Raw genomic sequence first — 23,311 nt, 5'->3', positions numbered from 1 at the left:
ACACACACCTACCTATCTACCTACCTACCTACCTACCTACCTACCTACCTACCTACCTACCTGTCTCCAGATGGGGAGCCTTCTATCTACAGGGTTAGGCCAGAAGGTCGACTCTTAAGATCACACACTGGGTTCTGAAGGGCCCTGGTGGAAACACGGGGCCGAGAGGGTGGGGCCCTTTCCCATGCATACATGGAAGACTTTGGTGACTTAGCCACAGTACCTAGCAGTAGGGAGCAGGCAGCAACCACGGGGCGTCCTGGTGCTCACAGAGATATAGTCTCACACCTCCTCCTGCGCCCCCTCAGCTGCCCCTTCTCCACTCTTCTCTCTGCAGTTTGCCATGTGGGTGGACGCGGTCATTTTTGTCTTCAGCCTGGAGGATGAGATCAGTTTCCAGACTGTCTACCACTACTACAGCCGAATGGCCAACTACAGGAACACCAGTGAGATTCCACTCGTGCTGGTGGGGACCCAGGGTAAGTGCAAGCCCTGCACGGGTGTTTGAAGGTTTTTGTGAACATGTTCCCAGAATGGAGGGATTTGGAATGACTTGAAGATGGAAGTGGGGGCTGAAGCGTTTCCGGATTGGTTCCATGGAAAAGTCAGTCAACCTTAGAGAGAAATGACCCCACCCCACAGACAGACACCCCAGGAGCTTCAGGAAAACCCACTCTAGTGTTCGCTGCATTATGATGCCTTAATGACTTTTGCACAAGACCCCTTTTAATTAGGTTGCTTTTATTTATTTTTATTAAAACAAATATGTGATTTATTTCAACTTTTAGTGTCCCTTTAAATGAAAACTAGCTCTGATAGCCTCACCCTTTCTGTCTCCAGGAATCGCTCAGCAGCTTTTTCACAGCCCAGGGAACCTGGGGCTCTGGTTCTTACTGTCTTCCATGTCAAGGCCCCTTAGTAAGGTGATTGTCACTAAGTCAGACTCACTCTCATTGGCCACTGGAGTCCATCCAAGAATTTAAGCAAAATTATAATGTTCCTTTTTGGTTTTTGTCAATTTTGAACTACTTTTGTTATTTCTGTTAGAATTGGTAAATCTGGTATTTACTAGTTGAAGCACAGTCAAGACAAACTATGGGCATTGTTGGAGAAGCAGTGTATTGATGGACAGACTGTATGTCCTCAGTTTGTTACTTGTAAAATAATGGAGTTACATTTTCATGGAGAACATTCTTTCTCTCTTGTGTTTTAGTGCATGCAGTGGTCTCTCTTGCTTCTGAAATCTGCAGCTCCAAAGGGCAACCCAACCTAAAACCAAACAGACATCTTTGTTCCTAGAGCTCCCTCTTCTGGTCACCTATAGACAGTGCCTTGGTTCTTACTGCTGTGCCATTAACCTTCCTGTCTTCATGGGGCCCAACCACAGAGGATTCAGAATACTAAATATATGTGTGGTGGTGCACGCGTGTGGTCCTGACACTAGGGAGGTTGAGGAAGACAGATAGCCACTAAAGGCTAGACTGGGCTACAGAATTAGAATGTCTCAAAATACAAAACAATGTCCTGGTATGGTGGCCTGTGCCTTTGATAGCAACGCTCAAGTGGAAGTTCAAGGCCAGCCTGGTCATTGTAACAAGTTCCAGACCAGCTAGAGCTACACAGTGGGATTCTATCTAAAGAGACATTGTTTTTTAAAGAAGTCTATACTGAATTTGTAAGTTTTGTACATGGTGCACATGCTATACAGATATCGTAGGTAACCCAGAGATGAGTTGAAGTATGTAGGCAGATAATACATGTCATATTCAAGTATCACACCATCTCATGGAAGGGATTGGCACATCTTTGCATTTTGTACCTAAGGACGTCCTGAATCCTACCCCCAGAGGATGGCAGTGGGCAGCATGGGCAACGTGGCTGAGATACTGCTCTGGAAGGCCTTCAAATGGTGTTTGAGGCCCATGCATCTCGTGGGCAGGTTTTCCCCACAGCTGTCTTGGAGCAGGAGAGAGGAATTTTGAATGAGTGCTTCCCCTCTGGCTGACCAGGCAGTTCCCAGCAGCTGGCCTGGTGTGTTAAGAGCCTTGTGGACTGCAGTACTTTCTTACTCTTGGTGACGCATGGCTCGCAGCTCGGCTAGAAAGGATAGATTAGATTACTGCATTTTCTCATGCTTACCAGTGTTTGTTTTTGTTGGTGGAGAAGCCTTGGGCCCACACACACCTAGACCAGAGCTACTGTGACCAGTGACCCTGCTTGTCTCGCAGTGCTCTGGAAGGGTAAACTGAGGAATGGGTAGAAGGAAGTCATATGTCAAGGATCTGTCTGTGAACATAGGATTTGACCTTGGTCGAGGTTTATTTTTATCTCTTAGATCTCAATGTGGGACCAGTTGTTCCGAGGCCCTGCTTAGATTTTTGCTGGTGATGGGCTATGGGACCCAGGGCACTTACGGCAAGAAGCTGGACTGTATGTGACTTCCCCATGATTGCTGTCAGTACCCGTGCTCACTGGGCTTCCAAGACACCTGTGCCACTACTGCTGCCATAGGCAGTAAGGCTGGTTAGGTGGTAGGAGAGGGTATACAGTTTCCTTTCTACTGGCTAGGGAAGGGAGTTTTAGAGGCCAGAGGTTGTTAAGTTGCAAGGAGCTGAAGAGCCGTTCACCCTTATGTATACTAGACCTTCAGAGGTCAGTGCTGGCGAGTTGCTGAGCTCAGTGTGTCTTCTAAGGCAAGGATGAGTGCTGTGCCTACTCTTGGGGTGGGGGTGGGGGGGTGGCTCAGTGTTCTTTAAGTTAGGTCAGCTCTACCCCCAAAGACTTGCAAATAGAAGGAGAAGCAGGGTTTGGAAAATTGCCAAGTTAAAGTGGGTGCAAGATGGGGCCAGGTAGAGCTGAGCCTAGCTGCAGGCCCCGAGACGCCTCTGTGACACAGAACTGTATTCATCTGTGGGAGGAGCAGCTGCAGGATTGTCGGGGCCCCAGGCTAAATAAAATGAGGGCTTAGGTGGGGTCTCAATGGCCTGTGCTTCCCGAATTACACACAGAATTTAAGAAGTTATGGTTTCTAATTGTTTTTTTCCCCTTCCTGTTTTGCTTGAAGGGATGTTTAGACCTTTCTAAAGGGCCTCTTTCCGTAGTTGGTGTAAATGATTTGTTGACGCACTTGTCCAGCAAGACAGATGTTCGCTGGTGGGCTGTCTCTGAGGAACTGTTGGGGATGGTATTGTCACTGAATGTCCCAGATCAATATTGGGTTTATGTTTGTTTTTGTTATTGTTATCTATATATTTATTTATTTGAGACCAGAAAGTGAGCCCAAAGGATAGGTTTATGAATCTTTTCATGCTGGCCTTGAAGGCAGTCCTCCCAAATGTCAGGGCAGGGGCGGTCCTCCTTGCCCCCACTGTTCTGTAGCTTGAGCCTGTTATTTTGGGTGAATTATTTTCAGAATTGCAGCTTCTGGGAGGAATGATATCTGCATTGGCTATGATGGGTTTTGAGTTGCAAGGGTCCCAGAACAGTAGAAAGCAATGCCTGTGCAACAGGTTTGTCACGTGGGTTTTAGAGTTGTGGGAAGCAATTGCTAACGAGCTCACTGTCCTTGTCTGTTGCAGATGCCATAAGTTCCACCAACCCGCGGGTCATCGATGATGCCAGGGCACGGAAACTCTCCAATGACCTGAAGCGGTGCACGTACTATGAGACGTGCGCCACCTATGGGCTCAACGTGGAGCGGGTCTTCCAGGACGGTAAATGCCTAGGGCTTTGTGACATAAGACTCCCACCCTGCAGTGTGTGGGCGTCTGTGTTGGAGCACGCGGCAGCTTCTAGTTCCACCTTCAGACCTGTGCTCAAAGGAGGAGGGGGCACTGTAGAGCAGTCCTCCATGGCACCTGTGTGTCACTGTGCTACTCAAAGCTCCATCAATGCTACCGTATTCAGATTCATGGCTGTAACTGCTCCTTCTCAACCTGGCTCTGTCTTCAGGATGAAAGGCTTAAATATTTGACATCTGTTCCTGGGGAAAAAACTTTGAACCCCAAATAATAAAGTTATAACTTGGGACTAAGAGTGTGGGCCAGCCCAAGGAACTGTTTTATCTTACTGGTTTATTTTTGACTGCCCACCTCTAGAGACAGTGCCATTGGGGGAGGGGGGGGCGCGGACATACTCATGTCAGTGAAGGTGATGCCAGCTGTAAGTTATGAGAAAAAACCCAGTAAGACAGGACAGAAGGAAGGGGACTCTAGCCTCTAGCCTCGGGGACTAGAAGTTCTGCAGAAAAAGCAGCTTAAAGTTGAGGTCTTAGGAGGAAACTCCCCAGGAAAGTTCCTGTTTCTGATGGCAGTTGGGGGAAGTCAGTCCAGAGCCCTTTGGTCTAAATCTACACAGGACAAGCCACTTCTGGCCCCTTGCTTCTGTGTCGGAGATTGGCAGGGAACAGAGTAATACAGGCCTGGGATCCTTAGAGAAGGGTAAAGGTCAAAAGCCTTGCTGGTCATAGACCCCAAACAAAACTTAACCAGCGATGCAGTCCGGGAACAGGGGCTGAGAGTGTAGCTTAGTCAGCAGAATATCTGTGTAACGTGCTTGAAGTCCTAAGTTCAGCTTCCAGCACTATGTAAACTAGGTACAGTGGCATATGATTGGAACCTCGGCATTTGGAGGTAGAGTCAGGAGGTTCAGGAATTGAGCTATATTTTAGGTTTGAGGCTAGCCTAGGTTGCAGGAGACCCAATCAGAAAACAGAAACCGTAATCTTGGCACTGTTTGGCTAAGTGGTCTGGGATATCCCACCAACTCCCCAGCTGGATTGTGGGGACCGCTCTTCTGTTGTAGTAAAGTGAGCACTGACCACATTTCCATGGCTGTATTCTCCCCCGTCCTGTGGCAGCCAGGCTCTTCCAGAACTTTGCCATCTCTTTCCTCCTCTGCTTCACAGTCACCTGCTTTCTGGCACTTGGTCCTGTTTTGTTCCTTCTGTCTCACTCTGCTTTTCATCCTTCCCGGTAACAAGTCAAGGAAGTCGAGGATTGCCCTGAGAAGCAGCATGACGGCTCTGGGTTCTGCCTTCCCTTCCCCATTCCCTTGCATCTGGGTTCCTTAGGCACCTGTGCCTGCAGCACATAGTTTGCAGCCACCCTGCTGTCAGCCTCAGGGCTGCTCCCCAGGTAACCAAGGAGCTGTAAAGATTAAGCAAGGAAACACTTGAGGTCTTTCCAAGGCATGCATTCTGACTCACAGCGAAGTTTACAATCACTGTTAAATGGCCCAGGCACCAGTGCAAGCTGACCAAGTTGGCTGAAAGATTGGAAAGTCCCGACAGGGTCATAGGCAGACCTGGCTGACTACCTGCATCCATAGCTAGACTTCTATGATACAGCCGCCTGCTTAGAGACTGTAGAGGGCTCAGAGGAGTTCCAGCAGAGACGCCATGCCTAAGACAGGTACCTCTAGCCCTCAGGGAATGGTTGTTCCTCGTGGGCTACCAGAGCATGCTTGTATGGGTTCACTTTCTTCCATGACTTCTTGTTTCTTACATTTATCCTGTTTAATGCTCGTGAGTTTTCTATAATGGCAGGAACCAGTTCACACATAACCATGCAGATTGATAATGGGGCATCAGGGCCATGGCACTAAACCGGGAAAGGCCAGGGAAACATTCCAGTTCACTCCTGATGCAGCAGCATATTCTTATACAGTGTTTCAGACAACAGATAGCTTTTCCCATAAGTCTGGATGCTCAGAACCCAAGTTCAAGGGCCTGATGAGGGCCTGCCGCCCTGTTTACAGTGTCTTCATGAAGGCAGGGAAGGGTCAGAGTTCGAGGTAGGAGTTTGGTCAACATAGATGCTCAGTCCCCAGCACACAGTAGAAAGCTTGGGGTCACACCTAACACCCATTTGTGGGACAGAGGCATCCTGTTGTCCTCTCCAGGAAGGGAAGATGCTCATTCCCAATGCCGGGACGAAAATGCTCCAGTAATGTCAGTGTGGACCCACTCCCCGTCCTCTCGCTGAGGTCACAGTGTGTTCTGGGGTCTTTTCCCACAGGCTGCAGACTTCCATTCATTGTACTTATTTTAGAACAAACACAATAAGCATTTGACTTTTAGAGTCTCAAAAGGAAGTAATGGCCATAGCGCCAGAACACCCAAACGTGGCAGATTTTTGTTTGTTTTTAAAGTGTTTTCATTTATATGAAGAGAAGTTTTTAAAAATTAGATTGAGGTTATATTCCTGCACATACGTGGTCTTTACGTGGTAGATGTTTTCTCTTACTTAAACCAGAAGCTCCTTTCATTAGAGCCTAAGTGTAGTAAGTGGTTGCAAAGTGTTTGGGAAAAAGACAAAGCAACCCTCAGCCTCTTTAAACTTACAGAGACTGAGGAGCGCAGTCTCTGCACCAAGAGGCTGGGGCAGGGAGGTCATGAGCTGGGAGCCCACCTGGACTACATGGCAGCATCCTGTCTCAAGGAAAGAGAAAGAAAACTCAATTGAGAACAAGGAACGTGACTCAGTGGTAAAACCCTTGGGGAGTGAGTGTGAGGCCCACAGTTCAGTTCCCAGTACCACAGAGAAATAGATATGCACGTGCACCTGAGGCTCAGGAAAAGAAACGAGGTAACTTGATTGAAAGGACATAGCTTGCATTGCCTCTGCCTTGTGGGGAGCCCAGAGCTTTAAACCTTAACCAGACTCTGGGCCATTTGGTCATTAAAACCCAGCAAGCCAGGTCCTCAGACTTGAGAGTGCATTGGCGTTCCCACTGGTTGGCTGGCCAGCTCTAAGACAATTATCGTGTGTCAGTGTGGCCTCTTGGTGTTCCAAAATGAGTAAATTGTAACATGGGAAGAGAAGCAGAATTCTGTCTGCTTGCCTCTGAGCCTGTGGCCTGTGCGTGGCACTTCGGACATTCTGTAGCCTGGGGTCTGGAGGTGTGTGGCCCGGCTATGTTGCTCATTGCTCACCTAGGCTCGGCATTTGTACTAGGTGTACTAGGCTGGAGGTGGGCAGCATGTGCAGTATAAGGGTTCCATCCATTAGAAGGTTTGGGTCCACCAGCTTTGGGAGGGTGGTCGTTTGCTTGAAATGTAAGCTGCTGCTTGCCCACGTTGAAGAAGTAGGGATGGGTATGATGGTCCAGGGTGTTCTCTGCCCTCTCCCCATCTTCTCAGCCTGCGCACCCTGCTTGTTTATGTGGGCTTGTGGAGTAGGACAGTCTGATCTCCATGGAGTCCTCTGAATAATCTTTACAGGGTTAGTGTACTCTGTTTGATTGGATCCGGCATCTGACTCTGACCTAAGGCATGTAGCCCTCTGGATTACTAGTGGTATCTTGGGGAGGTGGCCAGGGCAGTTGCAAACCAGGTTCACAGGTGTGGGCAGCTGTGGGAGGTGGCTGGGGCACCTGCAAACCAGGTTCACAGGTGTGGGCAGCTGTGGGAGGTGGCTGGGGCACCTGCAAACCAGGTTCACAGGTTTGGGCAGCTGTGGGAGGTGGCTGGGGCACCTGCAAACCAGGTGCACAGGTTTGGGCAGCTGTGGGAGGTGGCTGGGGCACCTGCAAACCAGGTGCACAGGTGTGGGCAGCTGTGGGAGGTGCCTGGGGCAGCTGCAAGCCAGGTGCATAGGCTTGGGAGCTGTGGGCTTCAGGCCTGTCTTCATTCTCTGGTCTACTTCTGCCAGTGTCTTCAGTCTGTCTGCTTTTCTGCAGTTCTTTGCTGCTTGGGGTATCTGGGAGAAAGCCACATACTGGCTTCCATGTTTTGAGAGTTAAAGCAGTCATTCTCTGATAGCATTAAATCCTTTGAACAGTCTGTGTACTTGTTCTCTTAGGGCTTAAATGGATATGTGAAAATAATGAGTTAGAGAAAAATTAGTTTCTTTCTTCAGATAATGATTTTTCTGTTGCTGTTTTCTTGTTCTAAACAAAAGTTTTGCTATTATTGATATTGAATTTTTAAAAATTGCTATGTGTAGATGAGAGAGAGAGAGGAATGTAGGGAGGTGGGAGCGGGGAGGGAGAGGTTTAAGACAGTGTCTTTTCCTTTGTGGCCCTGAGTGGCCTTGATCTTACTGTGTGGCCGAGAATGACCTTGAACTATGTTCTTCCTGCCTCTACCTCCCAAGTGCTAGGACTACAGATCTTGTTTTAGTCACTGTTCTGTTACTGTGAAGAGACACCATGGTCACTTAAACTCTTACAAAGGAAAACATTTAAACTGGGACTGACTTACTGGTTCAGAGGTTTAATTAATTCATTGTCATCATGGCAGGAAGCATGACAACACTTGGGCAGACATGGTGCTGGACGAGTAGCTGAGAGTTCTACATTATGATCATCAGGCAGCAGGAAGAGAGACACTGGGCCTGGCCTGAGCATTTGAAAGCCCAGATCCCACTCCCATGATCCATTTCTTCCGCTAACCAAATCTGCTTCAACAAGGCCACACCTCCTAATCCCTATCAAGTAGTGCCACTCCCTAAGGACCAAGCATTCAAATATATGAGTCTATGGGGACCATTCCTATTCAAACCACCACAGATCTCACGTGGGAGTTCTTTCCTGTTTAGATTTGCTGATCTTGTCAAATGAAATGATGAGCTTCCACTGTGGTGCAGGCGAACGGGAAACCCCTTGTCAGAAGATTCCGAAACCCATGGTCGCGCCCCTGGCCCTCACTTCCCAGAGCTTCCTTTGTGGGCTGACACCTGTCATCCTGGCACGTGGCAGCCATCTGTCAGGGTGGCTTCTGTTCTGGGAATGTGTTACAGTCTTCTGATTTAACTCCACCACTCTTGCTGGGTTACATTTATATTTCAATTAACATCTGGAAAGCTGTGTTTAGTCATTCTGTTGCCTCCTGTCCCTGCCTGGTGACAGACAGCTAACCTGTGTGAAAATACTGGTTGGGAACCTGTACCGAGAGGTCGCCGGCTTCTTGGCCACATAGGAGGCTCAGCTTACCTTGGTTCTACTGCTCCCACAGATGGAGATCCTGGTACAAACAGAAGCACCCTGCTAACACACACCTGCAACTTCCCCGTCCTAATCGCTGAAGCACCCAGAGTATGGTAGCTGTGTTAAGGAGCCTGCTTGTGTAGCCCAAGCACATGCTAGAGCATCACTACATACAGGTCTTTGTCTGGGCTAGGGCATCTCAGGCCATTTTGTCGTGCTGCTGCCACAGAACCGTCACTCAGGCCTGCCTCATCCTTCATCCTCATTTGGGAGGCAGAGGGGTTCTTACTTATTTCTTTTATCATTGGTTTTCTCCTTTGTTTATGGAAAATTAAATGCATTTTGGCAAAAGGATACATTCAAGTAAGACTTCATTTTTGGAAGCAAGCAAGCCAGCCATTGGTGATCTGAAAGTGTTTGGGGCATTGAGAATAATTGGACAGAGGTACTGAGGAGCCAGGCTCTGTTAACATGCTCTCTTTGGTTCTGGTGAAGGATTTGCTCCCAGTGTCACACGATGCCTCTGGTGCCCCACGAAGCTGCCATTTCTGTTCTGCCTATACTTTTCCATGTCCTCCCCAGTTCTCCTGTTCCCCACAATGCTTACTGATCTTCAGTGTTGAAATCTTGTTAAGACTCTTAGAATTGTCACAGCTAGAGCTACACTCTCCTCACAACAATAAGGGCCTGCTTTGTGGTGGGGTGGGGTAGGCAGGCTGATGTTCCAGGGACACTTGGTTAGTGGGGTGTGGCATCTCAGAACAAGAGCGAAAGGCAACGGGAGATTTCTCCCCTGCACGAGGCTCAGTGTTGCCATCCACTGCTGAAGTAAGAAGAGGGACAGAAAGCATGTTCCAAGCTCGAGAGGCAGCCAGTGAGCCTCCTCAGATGCTTCCTAAGATGATTGGTGACCACCTTGCTGTCCGTGTCAACAGGAAGTGTCTCTGGCTGTCATCGCCTGATGGCACCTTACACAGTACAGTCCAATAGAAACTTGAATCAGCGGGTTGTCTCCCAGGCAGTCAGCTTGGGCTCAGGAGCTCACATCTGATCCAGCCATAGGTGGGAGAAAGCTGGGTAGGTCAGGGTTAACCTCTCTTCTCTCTGTGCTGTAGCTTTGTGCATATGGGATCAGTTAATTTTTAGTGGTGTGCGTGAGTGTATTTTGAATGTCTGTGTGCCATTTTCATATGCCTGGCACCTGCAGGGACCCAAGGAAGGTTTCAGATTCACTCGAGCTATAGTTACAGATGGTTATGAGCCGTCACATAGGTACTGAGAATTGAACATGAGTTCCAATGCTCGTGTTCTTATCTATTGAGCCACCTCTCCAGCCCCTGCATACATAGTGTGTATTATATGATATCGCCAGTAACTTTGTATGCACGTGTCCCTTCAAATCAAGTAAGTTTTCCAGCCTACAGTAGCCTCATGTCAGAGGGTTCAAGCATAGACTGAAACAATTAGTGTCAACACTAAGATATAGGCTGTTGTGTAATGAAACATATTCAGAGACTTTAAAGATGGAAAAGGAATAAACGAGAATATTTGTTTTTTTATATTAAATTTATATTCAGAAATTCTGACATCCATGTTGCGCTCCGGACAAGCACATGGCCTTTGGACGAGCCACACATCTGGTGCAGCCTCTGGTGCACTCTGTAAACACAATGGTGGCAGGGTGAGGTTAGTTTAAGAAGTGACGCTGAACTTTTCCACAGTGGGTTGGGATTCTTTTCAGCCAAAGTTTCTGAACGTTATTATTTCAATCACTTCAGTTATGAGTATGCCTGTTCCATTGGACCTGCCATTTTTATCTATGGTCCATTGGGCTGTTCAGTGAACTCGGAGGACAGACTTTTAAAGAGTTCATGCCTTAGCTTATTGATGTGTCTAAAGTCACCCATGCAAAATGGACATGTTTCAGTGGACATTGTCGTAATGATGGTTAAGGTCTGTGGTTCAGACCACAGCTGCTGCCGTAATGATTGGGGGTCAGTTCTGAGATTTCTTATGGGGACAGGGTGTCATGTAGCCCAGGCTACCCTTGAGTTCGCTGTGTAGCCAATGATGAACTTTAACTCCGAGCTTCTTCCCGCCACCTCTCAAGAGCTAGAATTACTGGTGAAAGCTACTATGCCTCCTTCGTGTGGTATTGGACACCAACCTGGGCCTGACTTATAGCCCAGTTCTTTTGGTCTGGTTTTGTTTGAAGACAGGATCTTACTGTGTAGCCTAGGCTGGCCTTAACGTGCTTGTGCATCTTACATCACGTCTTGGGTCACTCTCGAGGAAAGTTTGTCTGTCTGTCTTTGGATCTGAAGTGTCCCCGTGGTCCCTGTGTTAACTGACATCTTGGTCTTCAGCTTCATTGATGGGGAAATGGAACCTTTCGGGGGTAGAACTTGGTACGAGGACTTCAGGCCCTCGCGTTCTAGTCACACGGCACCTTACCTGCTCACAGAGGGACATGCCAGCCTCGTCTGAGGGCAGAACAGTGAGCCCAGTCCCAGTTCACCATGGGAACAACTCTCAAACCGTTGAGTCCACATCAACCTTTCTTTGTAAGCTCGCCGTCCCCAGCGTTCACTACAGCGACATCCAGTAGGAAGACAGCAAGTTCTATTGCAGGCAAACAGTCGGTAGCATGGAGGTTGGTGTAGAGATGGAGGCTGTGGTCTGTTGTGACAGTTTCTTACCCTAAATCTGGAATTCTCCATGCTGTGCCTCTTCTGGGAAATGCTCTGTGCACGGATGCTTGTATCTGCAAGAAACGTCTGTGTCAACTCTCACGATGCCAGAATTAGGTCATTAAGCACACTGTTAGCGACTGCTCTCTGTTTTGATGTTCATGTTAGGACTCATCTCAAGCTCATAGAATTAATTTTATCAATGACATAGAAAATGGTTATTTCACTCCACGTCTGTGTCTCGGCGTCACTGCCATGTTTTGCCCCAGGATTTTCCCCTAATGACTTTCGCCAGCTTGAATTAGCTTGATGTATCATTAATGCATACAAATGGCTTTTATTTTTGTTCATAATCTGTTCATAATGCTATGGCACTCTGCTCTTCCTAATGTTTTTAAAATGATTGAACAGTGATGTGCTTTTTGACCTATTTAGCCCTCCGTGGAGGCGTTGATCAGAAGAATAAAGAAATGTCCCTTAAATAGGACAGTTGAGAGCGGTTACAGTCTGTAGCTGATGTCTCCCCTCGTTTGAAGTTCATGCTTGGTAACTCCTCTCCTCTGCTTTAATAATCTTCATCAAGGCACAGGCTGCGAATGCTTGACCGGCAGCGCTCCACTCGCCAAGTTCGTGGAGAAGTAGATGTGATCCTCACAATACTGACCTTGTAAGGTGGGAAGTGTTTATTGTGACATTTCTCCTGTGTCGTAGAGTGGTCCTGACCAGGTGTTGGCCCCAGAGTTGGGGAGCTTGGAGTAAAATGACTGGTGTCCTCAGAGATGAGCTCTGAATTCTGGGGTTAATGTGTGCAGTATGCAAACAGCTACCCCAGGCTTCTTGATTCGAGCAGCGTGAACCTGGAAGAGCGGAATACTCATTTGTCCAAAGGAAACGTTTACTGCAAAGCTCTGAGCAGTAGAGTAGGGAGATGTGGTTCATTGTCTCCAAAGTTATAAACCACAGGAGGTGAGCCATGGGGATGAACACATACATCCTGGGTATGACCACTCGGACACCTTCTCCCGAGGTGTGGTGTGCACGCAGGCGCCTTCTCTGTGCTTTGATTGCTGGACTTTGGCTTGGTTCCCTGAATGGCTCTGATGGCTGCTGGTCTCCTAGACTCTGGTCTTCCAGCTTTGTTGATGTCTCTGCAGAATCAGTGCTTCAGTGCGTGGCAGGCTTTACTGGATGGCTCACCTCCTGGCATAGCACTCCAGCCTAAGAAGTGAGAACCGAGGACTTGTTGAATTATAGACTTGGAAAACTTGAAGCCCTGTTTTGTTTTCTTGAGACGGGATCTCACTCTAGTCCAGGCTGGCTTTGAACTTCATTCTTCCTGTTTCAGCCCTCTGAGCTTTGAGATCACAGGCTTGAGCCACTGGTCCTTGATGTCCAGCAGCCATCTTGGAGCCTGTGCACACCTGGGTTTCCTCCTGCAGCTGTCTCTCCATGCATCTGTCCAAATGTTTGTCTTCATATGAAAACCTTCATTGGCTTATCGACAGAAAGATGATCAAGTTCTGTTTTGAATAGGTCTTCATTTAATAGGAAAAGTAGTTCATAAGAGGCAGCAGTCAGTGTCTTAGGTGGGAAGGGTGTGCGTGTGGCACACAGCGACTTCCTGTTCCTATAGGTGTGCACTTCCCAGTAGCCTGGAGTGCATTCAGGACTGGTCTCCAAGCATGCATGTAGCTGGGGACTCTGAGCCCCCAGAAGTAGTGTGCCTCCTCCAGCTCTCCCCACCCGTCGGGAGCCCCAGAGACCTTGCTCCCTGTGTTCTATTTTGGGTTGACTCTAGCAGCCCTGGTACTGACTGCATCCTTTCCGTACACACGACTAGCCAGAGACGTGCTGGGGCTGCCTTGGCCAGAGCACCTTAGCACAGCTGCCTCCGCCGTAGCCACTGGGGCTATGACTGTGACCTCACTCTTGACTGCTCTGCCCACAGCAGTGTTTCCAGACACTAAAGCATCTCCCCACACACCGAAAGCAGCCAGCTGTACCTTGTTCTTCCATGTTTGGGACACCCGTCTCCAACAAGTCATTGCAGTAGAAGTAAATACTTAACTATTGTTTAATTTATTATTGTTATTTTGGGGGGGCAGGTCAGGAGACACATACTGAGAGAGAGACATGGAGATAAGAGGATAGCTTTCCATGGGTTCTGGGAGTCAAATTCAGGTTGCCAGGCTTACACAGCAACTGCTGTTATGTGCTGAGCCATCTTGACAACCAGAAGAAAAAGACTCGTTCCACGGCCAGCTGTGGACATGGGGGCTCCCCTCCCGAAAGGGTATGGATGGTAGATGCCTCACTTTGTACCTGGCTCTTCGGGTGCCACCCCGGTCTCAATCACAGTTTCCCGTGTGTGCTGGCCCCCTTCACCAAGAACACGTCCCTGGTACCTGATGTGCAAACCTGGGTTTTGCTCAGTTGGGGATGCCTAGGCTTCTGAGCAAGGGCATAGCAGAGAAGGCAGTGAAACTCTCATCCCGTCACCCCTGCTGTGAGAGAGGCCTGCACCCTGCCACCCCGCCTGTGTCATTTCACCCTCTGCTGTGCCAGCTGTGAGTTTCTGGTCTCAGATCTCGGGCAGCCATTTATATTTAATTTCGTGACAATAGTAAGAAAATACAAATACCAGTGCCATCATGCTAGGAAACACACCCATCTTTGCACCAGTATTTTGTACTTACTGTATGAATTCAGTTCTTGCCTGACTTATGGACTGGGTGGCTTTTAGAGGTAGAGAGGCCCAAGGCCTTGTTTGGCTTCACCCTCCTTCTCTGGTGAGCAGGGGCTGCCATCCTGTTGGGGCATGCATGCTCAGTGGAGAACAGACACATTCAGCCCTCTGTGTTTGACTTTTGTGTTACCTTGGTTTTAAGTGTCCATTGGAAAGACCTTAGTTATGTATTTATTTACTTTCCTTTGCAGTGCTGGGGCTCAAACCCAGATTCTGACAAGCGAGTCCTTACCAGAATCATGTCCTTAGTCCACTGTGGTTAAAATCTTACCTGTTATCGTACCAAAATGCTTCAAGTGCTTTGTGTTTCATATAGTTAGAGTCTTGGACTGACTGGCTATAGCCAGCATGCAGACTATGTCCATCTTCCTTTCTTCACAGAGTCTACAAGGTATGCAGGCAAGGCCCAGTGCTTTTGTAATCTCGTGAGCTGCCACTAGGGGGTGCCATAAGCATTTTAATCTCAATCTAGATTTTCTTTTGCTGTTTTGGTGGATAATACTGACATGTTATTAAAAGTTGCGCTTTAGGGGATGGAGAGATGGCTTGTTGAGGAAAGGGGCTTGCTGCACAAACTTGACCTAATGATCTTGAGTTCGATCTCTGGAGCCCACCTAAAGGAAGGACGAGACAGTCAATGATGCATAGTTGTCCCCTGGCCTCCACATACGTGCTGTGATGCATGCATGCACGCACACTCACATCATGTATATACACAAGCATACGCTATGATAATAAAGTTGAAAACACATTCAAGCAGCAGAGATCCTAGAGCCTCACTGGCCCATCCTCTGTCCTCCAAATTGTCACTCCAGTTGGTGCCGCATGCACGGGTTGGGGCTGTTAGGAAGGTGTGATGAATGAAGTGATCCGTAAGGAATGCGTGTGCTCCATAAAGGCTGTTCTAGCAGGCAGCCACTCCGCTGCTGAAAATGCCACCTGCAGAATGGGGTGGGGTTTAAAAGCTGTTGTGTAAAAGCAACCGAGTCACATGCCACCTCACCCTCCACCATTGGTCACTGGGAAGATGGCAGCAGAGGCAGCCTGATTGGATGCAGGACTTTTTGGCCCTGGAAGCAGATGACTTTATTGCCTGCTGATGCCATCACGTCCTGACGTCTCTCACAGTTAAAATTCACATGCATTTCTAGTAAAGTAGATTTCAGTAGGTTTGTGTATACTTTGTATCTGCTCAGAAACATGAAACATGTTAGGAAAAACCCAACAAAGATGCCAATAAAAATGGTCCGTGAACCCCACCACTAGACACAGCATTTTGTTTTAGTTTATTCGGAATAGGTTTTCCTGTCTCCCGCCTGGCCTCAGCTCTATAAGGGTGTCCTTGAGCCTTTCATATTCCTGCCACCACACCTACTTTATGTGGTTCTGGGTTCGAATCCAGAGCTTTGTGCATGCCAGGCAAGCACTTTAAAAACCGAGCTATAGTCCTGGCCTAACATTTTATAATTACTGCACTTCTGTTAATTTCTAGAACATTCAAAATAAAATTGGAGGTGCTGGAGCGATGCTACAACAGGAGCACATGTTGCTCTTTCAGAGGACCAGAGTTCAGTCCCCAACACACACTGGATGGTTTACAGTTGCCGCTGGGTGAAATTTCTTCGCTCTCTGTGAAGCTCCTTAGAGAAGGCCACCTCTGTAGCTAAGACACCTCCTGCCTGTGGAGAGTCACCTCCCTTCCGGGCTTTTACTTGGTACTCATTTGCATGGAACTGCCATGGCCGCCTCTATCCAAGAGACCCAGTGCAGCTCACCAAGCCCTGCACACAGTAGATGCCAGCTCCAGCTTGGAGCCTTCCTTCCAGAACCTCAAGTTCCTTCAGCCTTTCTGCTGCCCAGATTTTCCACTATTGGAAGCACTGAAGAGAAAAGATTGGGCTGTGGTCCTCTTAGCCCAGTGGCGGCATCATCCCAGCACCTCTTCCAGGAGTGGCTGTGCTGCAGACAGTCTGAAGTGGGGAAGTGAGCATAACAGAACTGACGGAGGCCTAGAAATAGTGTGTGCAGAGCCACCCCAGAGAGACCGTGTGCAGCTGTGAGAGTCCTTCCCGGTTCCCTCTCTCCATGTCCACACTTGCTGCCCCCTTGGAGCACAGGGCAGCTCGTGTTCAGATGAGGGGCACACTCAACACTCCATCAACAGATGCAGTGCCCTAAAGTGCTGCCTGCTCTGTCTTCTGCTGCAGGAGAGGATGTTGTACCTGTGCCTCCCTCCTGCCCCATCTCAAGACCCAAGCCTAGCACCAGGACTCTCTGAGGTGGCCTTGGTCTCACACACTGGAACACATACACCTTTTCTCAGTGTAGCCAGTGGCTTAGCAGTCATGCAAGAATGTTCTTGGGAAGGTGTGTGTCTTCATGCCCAAGGCAGAGGTGCTAAGGTGTCTGAGGCCCGATGGATTCCCTTGGCAAGTACAGAGCTGGAACAGGCAGGGAAAACATTTGTATTTGTTACATATGGGTGGTGGGTTTGTGGTGCCCATCATCACTACACCCTCTCTGCCTTCCTGCCATGCTTCACCGGGGGCTCTCAGAGTTCTTCCCCAGGGTTTGGGTATCTCAGAGGTTCTCTGGGTACCACTAGGTACCATTTCAGCCCTTCCTCCCCATGTCCACCTCATCCACCCTGTGTGGGTCCACACGTTTCCTCTCAATGCTTTCTTCCCACCTGTCCAGAGGGCTTTGTAATATAGGTGTAATCAGAGGGCACCTTCCGATGGAGGCCAGTGCTTTAGTGCCGAGAATCTGATGCTTAGCTCCGTATCCCACTGCTCCTTCACTCTTGAAGCTGTGCTTCGTCTTTCTAAATCTTCTCTGTCCCCAGTCTTGCTTGCTTGTGCCCCTAGCAGGGCCCAGCAGAGGATTAGCGTCTTACAGAAATGTCTTCCATGTCCACCTGCCTCAGTCTTGCATCTAGAGCCAGGGCTGCCAAGCTTGTTCTGTATCCCGTGCCGCGTTATCATTACCAGGCCGTGTCTTGTGTCTCTCAGCTGATACAGATACTGTGTGTGTGCCTCTCAGTAAGGAAACTGCGGCATTGAAAGGCCCGGTCCCTGCCAGAGTTCACACCAACAGTTCTGTGTCCAGGACTCTCCATCCCACTGGCCACAGTTGTTGGGCCATCTGTAAGTTACGTACTCACCAAGAACTCTAGTCAGAAGAGAGTCTCAGTAGCTGGGGAAATGACAGTTTCCTGAAGGTGGTTTGTAGCTGTTCTGGCTCTGGAGTGCTGTGGATTTTAAATGACAGCTGTTCTAAGCCATTGGTCACACATTGTCAGCCCCAGCAAGGGGTTTTGGGGCTTGTCTTGGCCGGACTTGGCTTCTGGTTTTTATCTCAGCTTGTTTCCTATGACAAGTCCTCTGGGGCTGTCAGAACAGCCTTCTTTGGTCCTTGGTTATGCCAGGCAAGTCAAGTGCAGGCCACTAGGTGGCAGTGCTGTCACAGCCAGGGCTGCCCTTTGCTTAGAGTAGAGGCTCAGCCTTGCCTCAGCCTTGCCTGCCCTGCATGGGTTCAGGTGTGATCAGCAGAAACCTGCCTGCCTTGTGGGCTGAAAATAGTGGAAGTCCCTGTGTTGCCTCCATTTTAATTTGAAAGATACAATTATTCTAGCTAGGCTCCCAGTGTGATAGGAACCTGGAAGCTCACACCCGAGGCACAGGTGGCTTTCTTTGCAGGGACAGCTGCTCGACCCCCTTAGCCGCTCAGCTCAGCAGTAAAGTAGCAGAACACTGTGTTCTGAGTGAAGTTTGCACCAAGGAGATACACACCCACAACCTACATCTTATTACAGGATTAGAGAAAATACGTGAAGACTATTCAGATGGGGCTTTGAGTAATGGCCTCTGTGGGAGCCCCTCCCACAGCCATTTCTGCTCTTGCTGGAGCTGCTTGTGTTCCATTTTATCTCAAGGGAAAAAAACCCAGTTTGTTGGTTTTCTGTACTTTTTCCTCCTTTAAAGCTTAAAAAAAAGTTGAGGGTTTAGCTTTTAAGAAATTAATAGCTACAGGTAACTGCAAGATATATTATTGGCAGATGCAGCAAAAATATTTCTACAGAAAATTGGATTTTGCACATAAAGCTTAGTCATATACTAAAGGCAGGTCATTACCAGTTTTAAGCCAAATAAACAAACTCAAAGAGATCTGCTGTCAGTATGATTCTTGGAGGCTTTTTACTTTGCTGAAGTGTGTAAATCAGCTTTAGTGTGGTGATCGTGCCTCAGATTTTGCTCAAATCATTCCTGCCTCTTTCGATGCTGGGTAGAGTCACCAAGGGCTGAGTAATTTACAGTCCTGTTGCAAGGTATGTTTATATTTAAGCTGTGCGACGGGGTAGCTAATGAGAAAGATAAGAAATTTATTGCCCTTCGTGATTGATAGGATTCCTGCCTCTGCTTTAATTGAAGTCTGAGTGATCACAGCTGTGGCTGAAGTTGAGGGAAAATGACTTGGAGTGAAGGGGAACTTTCATATTTGTATCTCCATGTTTCAAAGGTGGTTTTCCCGCTGTTAGGAAGGTTGGTGGTCAAAGCAGCCGATACTGACCAGGGCTTAGGGAACGGCACTGAGATGGTTATGGTGTTTGCCCTGTAACTTCCCCACGGAAGGGGGTTTGCAAGAGCTGGGGAAAAGATTAAATACTGTGGGCTTTTTTAATGGCTTTAAAATTTTACATGGATAATGATAAATTTCTCCACAGCTTGTCTTTGCTAAATATTCTCTGGGCTATTATTTAAGACAGTTTAAAAAGAAAAAAGTGTAGCAGGGGTGGGGGAGGGCTCAGACTGATAATGACAGAGGCAAACCTGCTGTATTAGTCACTGTCTTAGAATCTCTTGATTGCACTGGCCTGTGTCTGTAGTAATCGCACAGACCTGCCTCTGCCTGTCATTTTTTAAAGGTACCATTCGTATTGAAGCTCAGTCTTGTGAAAATGTCTAAATTTTCCCATTAAGTGCTTAAAAAGTAATAAAACTAAAGTCATTAGACTTCACTCGTCAGAGCGTTATCAGGAGAAATATTCTCCCGTGCAATAAATCTGAGCAAGGGTTCGACATTCATGTCCCTCGGACTCATTCCCTGGAAATGGACGTTTGAAGGTAAATTGCTTAAGTAGGGCAGTTTAAATTTTTAATACAATCTTATTGTAACTGTTAGCAAATGATTGAGGTGCAGAGGAACCTTATATGTTTTGTAAGATTGATAATGAATGCTCTGCGGCGCCTTTTCTGTGCTGAATTATAGATGTTATGACAGTTGGATGCTCATGGAGGCCAGAAAGGCACACCGCAAGACCTGCACCGTTAGTGGATACCGAGCTGTGCTTCCCAAACGGAGCCCTCGTCTCATTGGATGCCGGTTTCTCCCCACTTGGCTTTGTCTTAATCATCTAGAGGCTTTGGCAAGCCAGATTCTGCCCATCGCTTCTGTGGTTTGAAGAGGAGAGGGATCTCACCTGTGCACAGCCAGTATAAACAAGTTAGAAATACCTAAGCAGTTTCACCCCACCCGACCCCAACCACCAGCAATTTGCTCTGGGGAATAAGCCGGCTCCTCTACCCCGGGATGTCGTCAGTCCATTAGGAGTTCTGGCTTGCTTTCATGCCTCAAGGAGGCTAAACGAAGGCCCAGTGCTGCTGGGCGACTCTTTGGATTGTATGCTCTTCTGCTGTGTTGGTTGTGGATTTGGTCTTTCAAAGCACAGACCTCCAGAGAAGTTGCAGGGACAGAGTGGCCACCATGACAGAGCATGACTGTATGAGTATTGCAGTGTCTTGGAGGGGGAGCAAGCGTGGGCTAGTCTACATATTTACAGTCTCCCCCTTCACTACTTTTTTCATGACAAGAGAAATCTGTTTTAGAAACACAGGCACATGATACCTTTGTTGTTTTTTCCTCCGTGCATTTTTGAGGAAGGAAGAGAAAGCCCCACTGAATGCCCACTATCCCGAGCTTGCTTTGACAGTGTGATCATTTGGCACATTAAATTTTCCAGCTGTAATTTGCCTTTCACTTAGCGTGTCTCACCCACGGGCGGTTTTTTGAGTACCCCATGAAGGGAGAACATTCTTTTCTGATCACGTTCTCCAAGTCTGAGGCAGCACTAAGAGTTTGGGCTAATAACTAGCACCAGCAAGCTCTTTTGATTCCCTCGTGTGCAAGGTGATTTCCCAGAAGTCTCATGAAGGAGGCTCATGTGTAAAGAATTTGTTAGTATATAAAATGCACAGGGCTGCAGTAATGGTTCAAAAATTAAAAGCAGGTAATGTTCCCAGCACCAATGTCAGGTGCTAGCGACTGCCTGGCCCCAAGGGATCCAACACCACCCTCTCTGGACTCTACATTCTCACAAACACACATATCTTATAATTAAAAACAAACAATTTATAATATTTCTGCAATTGTGACATTCAGCTGAATAAACAGAAGGACTCCAACCCCCAAAGAGAAACCTGCTTTCTTTGAGTTGCCTCATAAAAGTACTCTTTGCCTTGTAATAGCACCCCCAAATGGCACAGAGCAGCACCCTGACTCTGCTGATCTTCAGCGTTCAGCATTAGGTCGGCTATTACAGGCTATTATATTATTAGGTCTAATATTCACATATTAGAGATATGTGAAGTCTCTGTGTGTATGTGTGTGCTTGTGTGAGGAGCGTAAGCATCACCCGGGTGCTCTCTGCACCTGCAGCCAGCACACTGTCTGTCTAGTCTTAGCTTTTAGTATTTTCACCTAGGAGATGGTGGTATTTTTTGTGACCTACAGGTTGTGTTCTTGCACATGTGTTTGTGTTTATGCTGCGGTGTGGTGATCTGGCCCGTAGATGTTTAAAGCTGGCCTCTACCACCACAGACGTTTCAGATCCTGTATTTCCTCGGGAGCTCCAGCCCTGATGCCACAAAGAACAGCAGTTCTCACTGTTTTGTAAATATAGGATTATTTCCTTAGGATAGATGAAAGCAAGAATTCTGACTAGAAAGACAGTGAGTTTAGGAGACATGGGTTGAACTTTTGGTCTGACAGTCTTACAACCTTTTATTGCTGCGGTGAAGTGTTTGGGAGTGAACTGAACCTGTATGAAGTTTGATACACGTCAGACAATGGGGTGAGGGAGGTGGCTAGAAGGGTGGAGGGATGGAGGGTGCATAGGTGTGCAGTAAAGTAGACATAGCAACATGTTACCACCATCAAATCTAAGTAGGACAGAAATGCATGTTCATTGCACTATAAAGGCTTGTATTTAAAAACATAGGGACAGTTCAACACAATAGAGTATTTAAAATACCACCGTAGCCATCCCATGCAAAGATAGATCAATTTGTATTTAATATGTTTTCTCACAAGTAGAAGTGCACGGTATAATTAGAGTCCCTGCTTCTTCCGAGACTTTCCTGAGTTAGAAGTACTGGTAACTGGAGGGTGCCTGTCATTTGTATGAACTGCTGTGTTCCGGGAAGAGAGAGGTTCCTGGACTTTCGCGATGTTGCTAAATCACTGCAAATTAGAGATTCAGAATCAATCCGCATTCTGTGCTGAACTCTAATTAACACTGAAGTATTATTAGTCACGAATGTGAAGTCTTGATCAGAGATGACCTCAGGTATTCTAAATGTAAATAAAATTAGATTTAGATCCCTTTTAATTACCCGAGGTGCTCTGTATAATTACAATGGCAGTTGATAAACTTAACTTCTCATTAAAGGAGAGAAATGTTAGAAAGTTTCTGTCCACTGTGTGCTTAACTCTTCGGCACCTGGAGCCCACTTAGAAGAACTGTTGAGGCTTCCTTGTTAATCCTGTAGACGTTTACATCACTTATTTTATTGGGCTCTTTAAATTCATCATAGGTCTCCTCACCAGTTAAGGATATTGCTCTGTGTGTGTGTGTCTGTCTGTCTGTCTGTGCATACTGTGAACACACTCTCAGAGGACAATTTATAGGAGCCATTTCTCTTCTACCATGTGGGTTCCAGAGATTGAACTCAAGCTTGGCAACGAGTGTCTTTACCCACCAAACAGTCTTGCCAGTTTGGACCTCATCTCATTTACATGGCCAGCATACTGTAGTGTCGCAGAAGGCAAGCCTGCCCCATCAGGAATGCTGGGTGAGGCATTAGAAAGGGCAGGGCTCTGGGTGGTGCTGTCTGAGTGATAGTAATTGATGTGTGTATGTGTGTGTGTTGGGGGAGGGGCTGCAGTGTCTTAATGCACAAAGCCATGCTGAAGACCGGGCAGAAATCTGTTTTGTCACCTCATCCTTCTTTCTAATCAGATCACAGTACATTGTATAATTCAACCTGTGTGTCACTGTCACTTGTCCCCAGACCTTCCAGCAAGGCCTCGTGGCTAACAGAGCTGAGAGAAGACGCCCCTCCTCAAGTGCATGCCTGCACAGAGCGGCCAGAGGACAGACAACTTGTGCGGGTCCACTTTTCCTTCCACACTGTACAACCTGGGGTCAAACTCAGTTGCCAGGCTTGGCAGCAAGTGCTTAACCTGCTGAGCCATCTCTTGTTCCCTCTGTTTTTGTTGAGAGTTTAAAGGCTATCTGAAGATGGATGCAGAGAGGTTGGAGATGGAATTGAGTTCTTTAGCTTTCCGTTACCATGGATATCTTCAAAGATTAGACCTTTGACCTCAGGACAGTAGTAGTCAAGGGTATTAAGTCACTAAAAGAAAACCTGATGGTTGCACTGAACCTTACCTGTTCCCAGGTTCTTGAGGTGACATCAGCTGCTGGCCTTTGTGTCATGCCCTTGTTTAGGGCTCTGCCTGTCACCTGAGTACCAATGACCTTGATTTCCTCATCTGTCTCTTTTTAAAATTTTGAGCTGTTGGTTTGGCTTGAGTAGTTCACCTGATCATCTGCATGGTGTGTGTGTGTGTGTGTGTGTGTGTGTGTGTGTGTGTGTGTGTGTGTGTG

At 47.6% G+C, this 23,311-nt stretch overlaps 1 protein-coding gene across 9 annotated transcripts in view; it reads left to right on the top strand.

Annotated features, from left to right (window-relative positions):
* Window positions 1-23,311, top strand: part of Agap1 (ArfGAP with GTPase domain, ankyrin repeat and PH domain 1) — a 456,884-nt gene that overhangs the window by 182,233 nt on the left and 251,340 nt on the right. For all 9 annotated transcript variants that reach the window (XM_005361713.3, XM_005361712.3, XM_013351735.2 and 6 more), the window contains 2 exons: window positions 338-479; window positions 3,579-3,713. In XM_005361713.3, the coding sequence (XP_005361770.1) occupies window positions 338-479; window positions 3,579-3,713 (277 nt within the window). The remainder of the gene's footprint in view (window positions 1-337; window positions 480-3,578; window positions 3,714-23,311) is intronic.

Source organism: Microtus ochrogaster, linkage group LG4, assembly GCF_000317375.1.
Source record: "Microtus ochrogaster isolate Prairie Vole_2 linkage group LG4, MicOch1.0, whole genome shotgun sequence".
Taxonomy (NCBI): Eukaryota; Metazoa; Chordata; class Mammalia; order Rodentia; family Cricetidae; genus Microtus; species Microtus ochrogaster.
The sequence above is the reverse complement of the archived record's forward strand: the minus strand, read 5'-3'. Positions and strand labels throughout refer to the sequence as shown.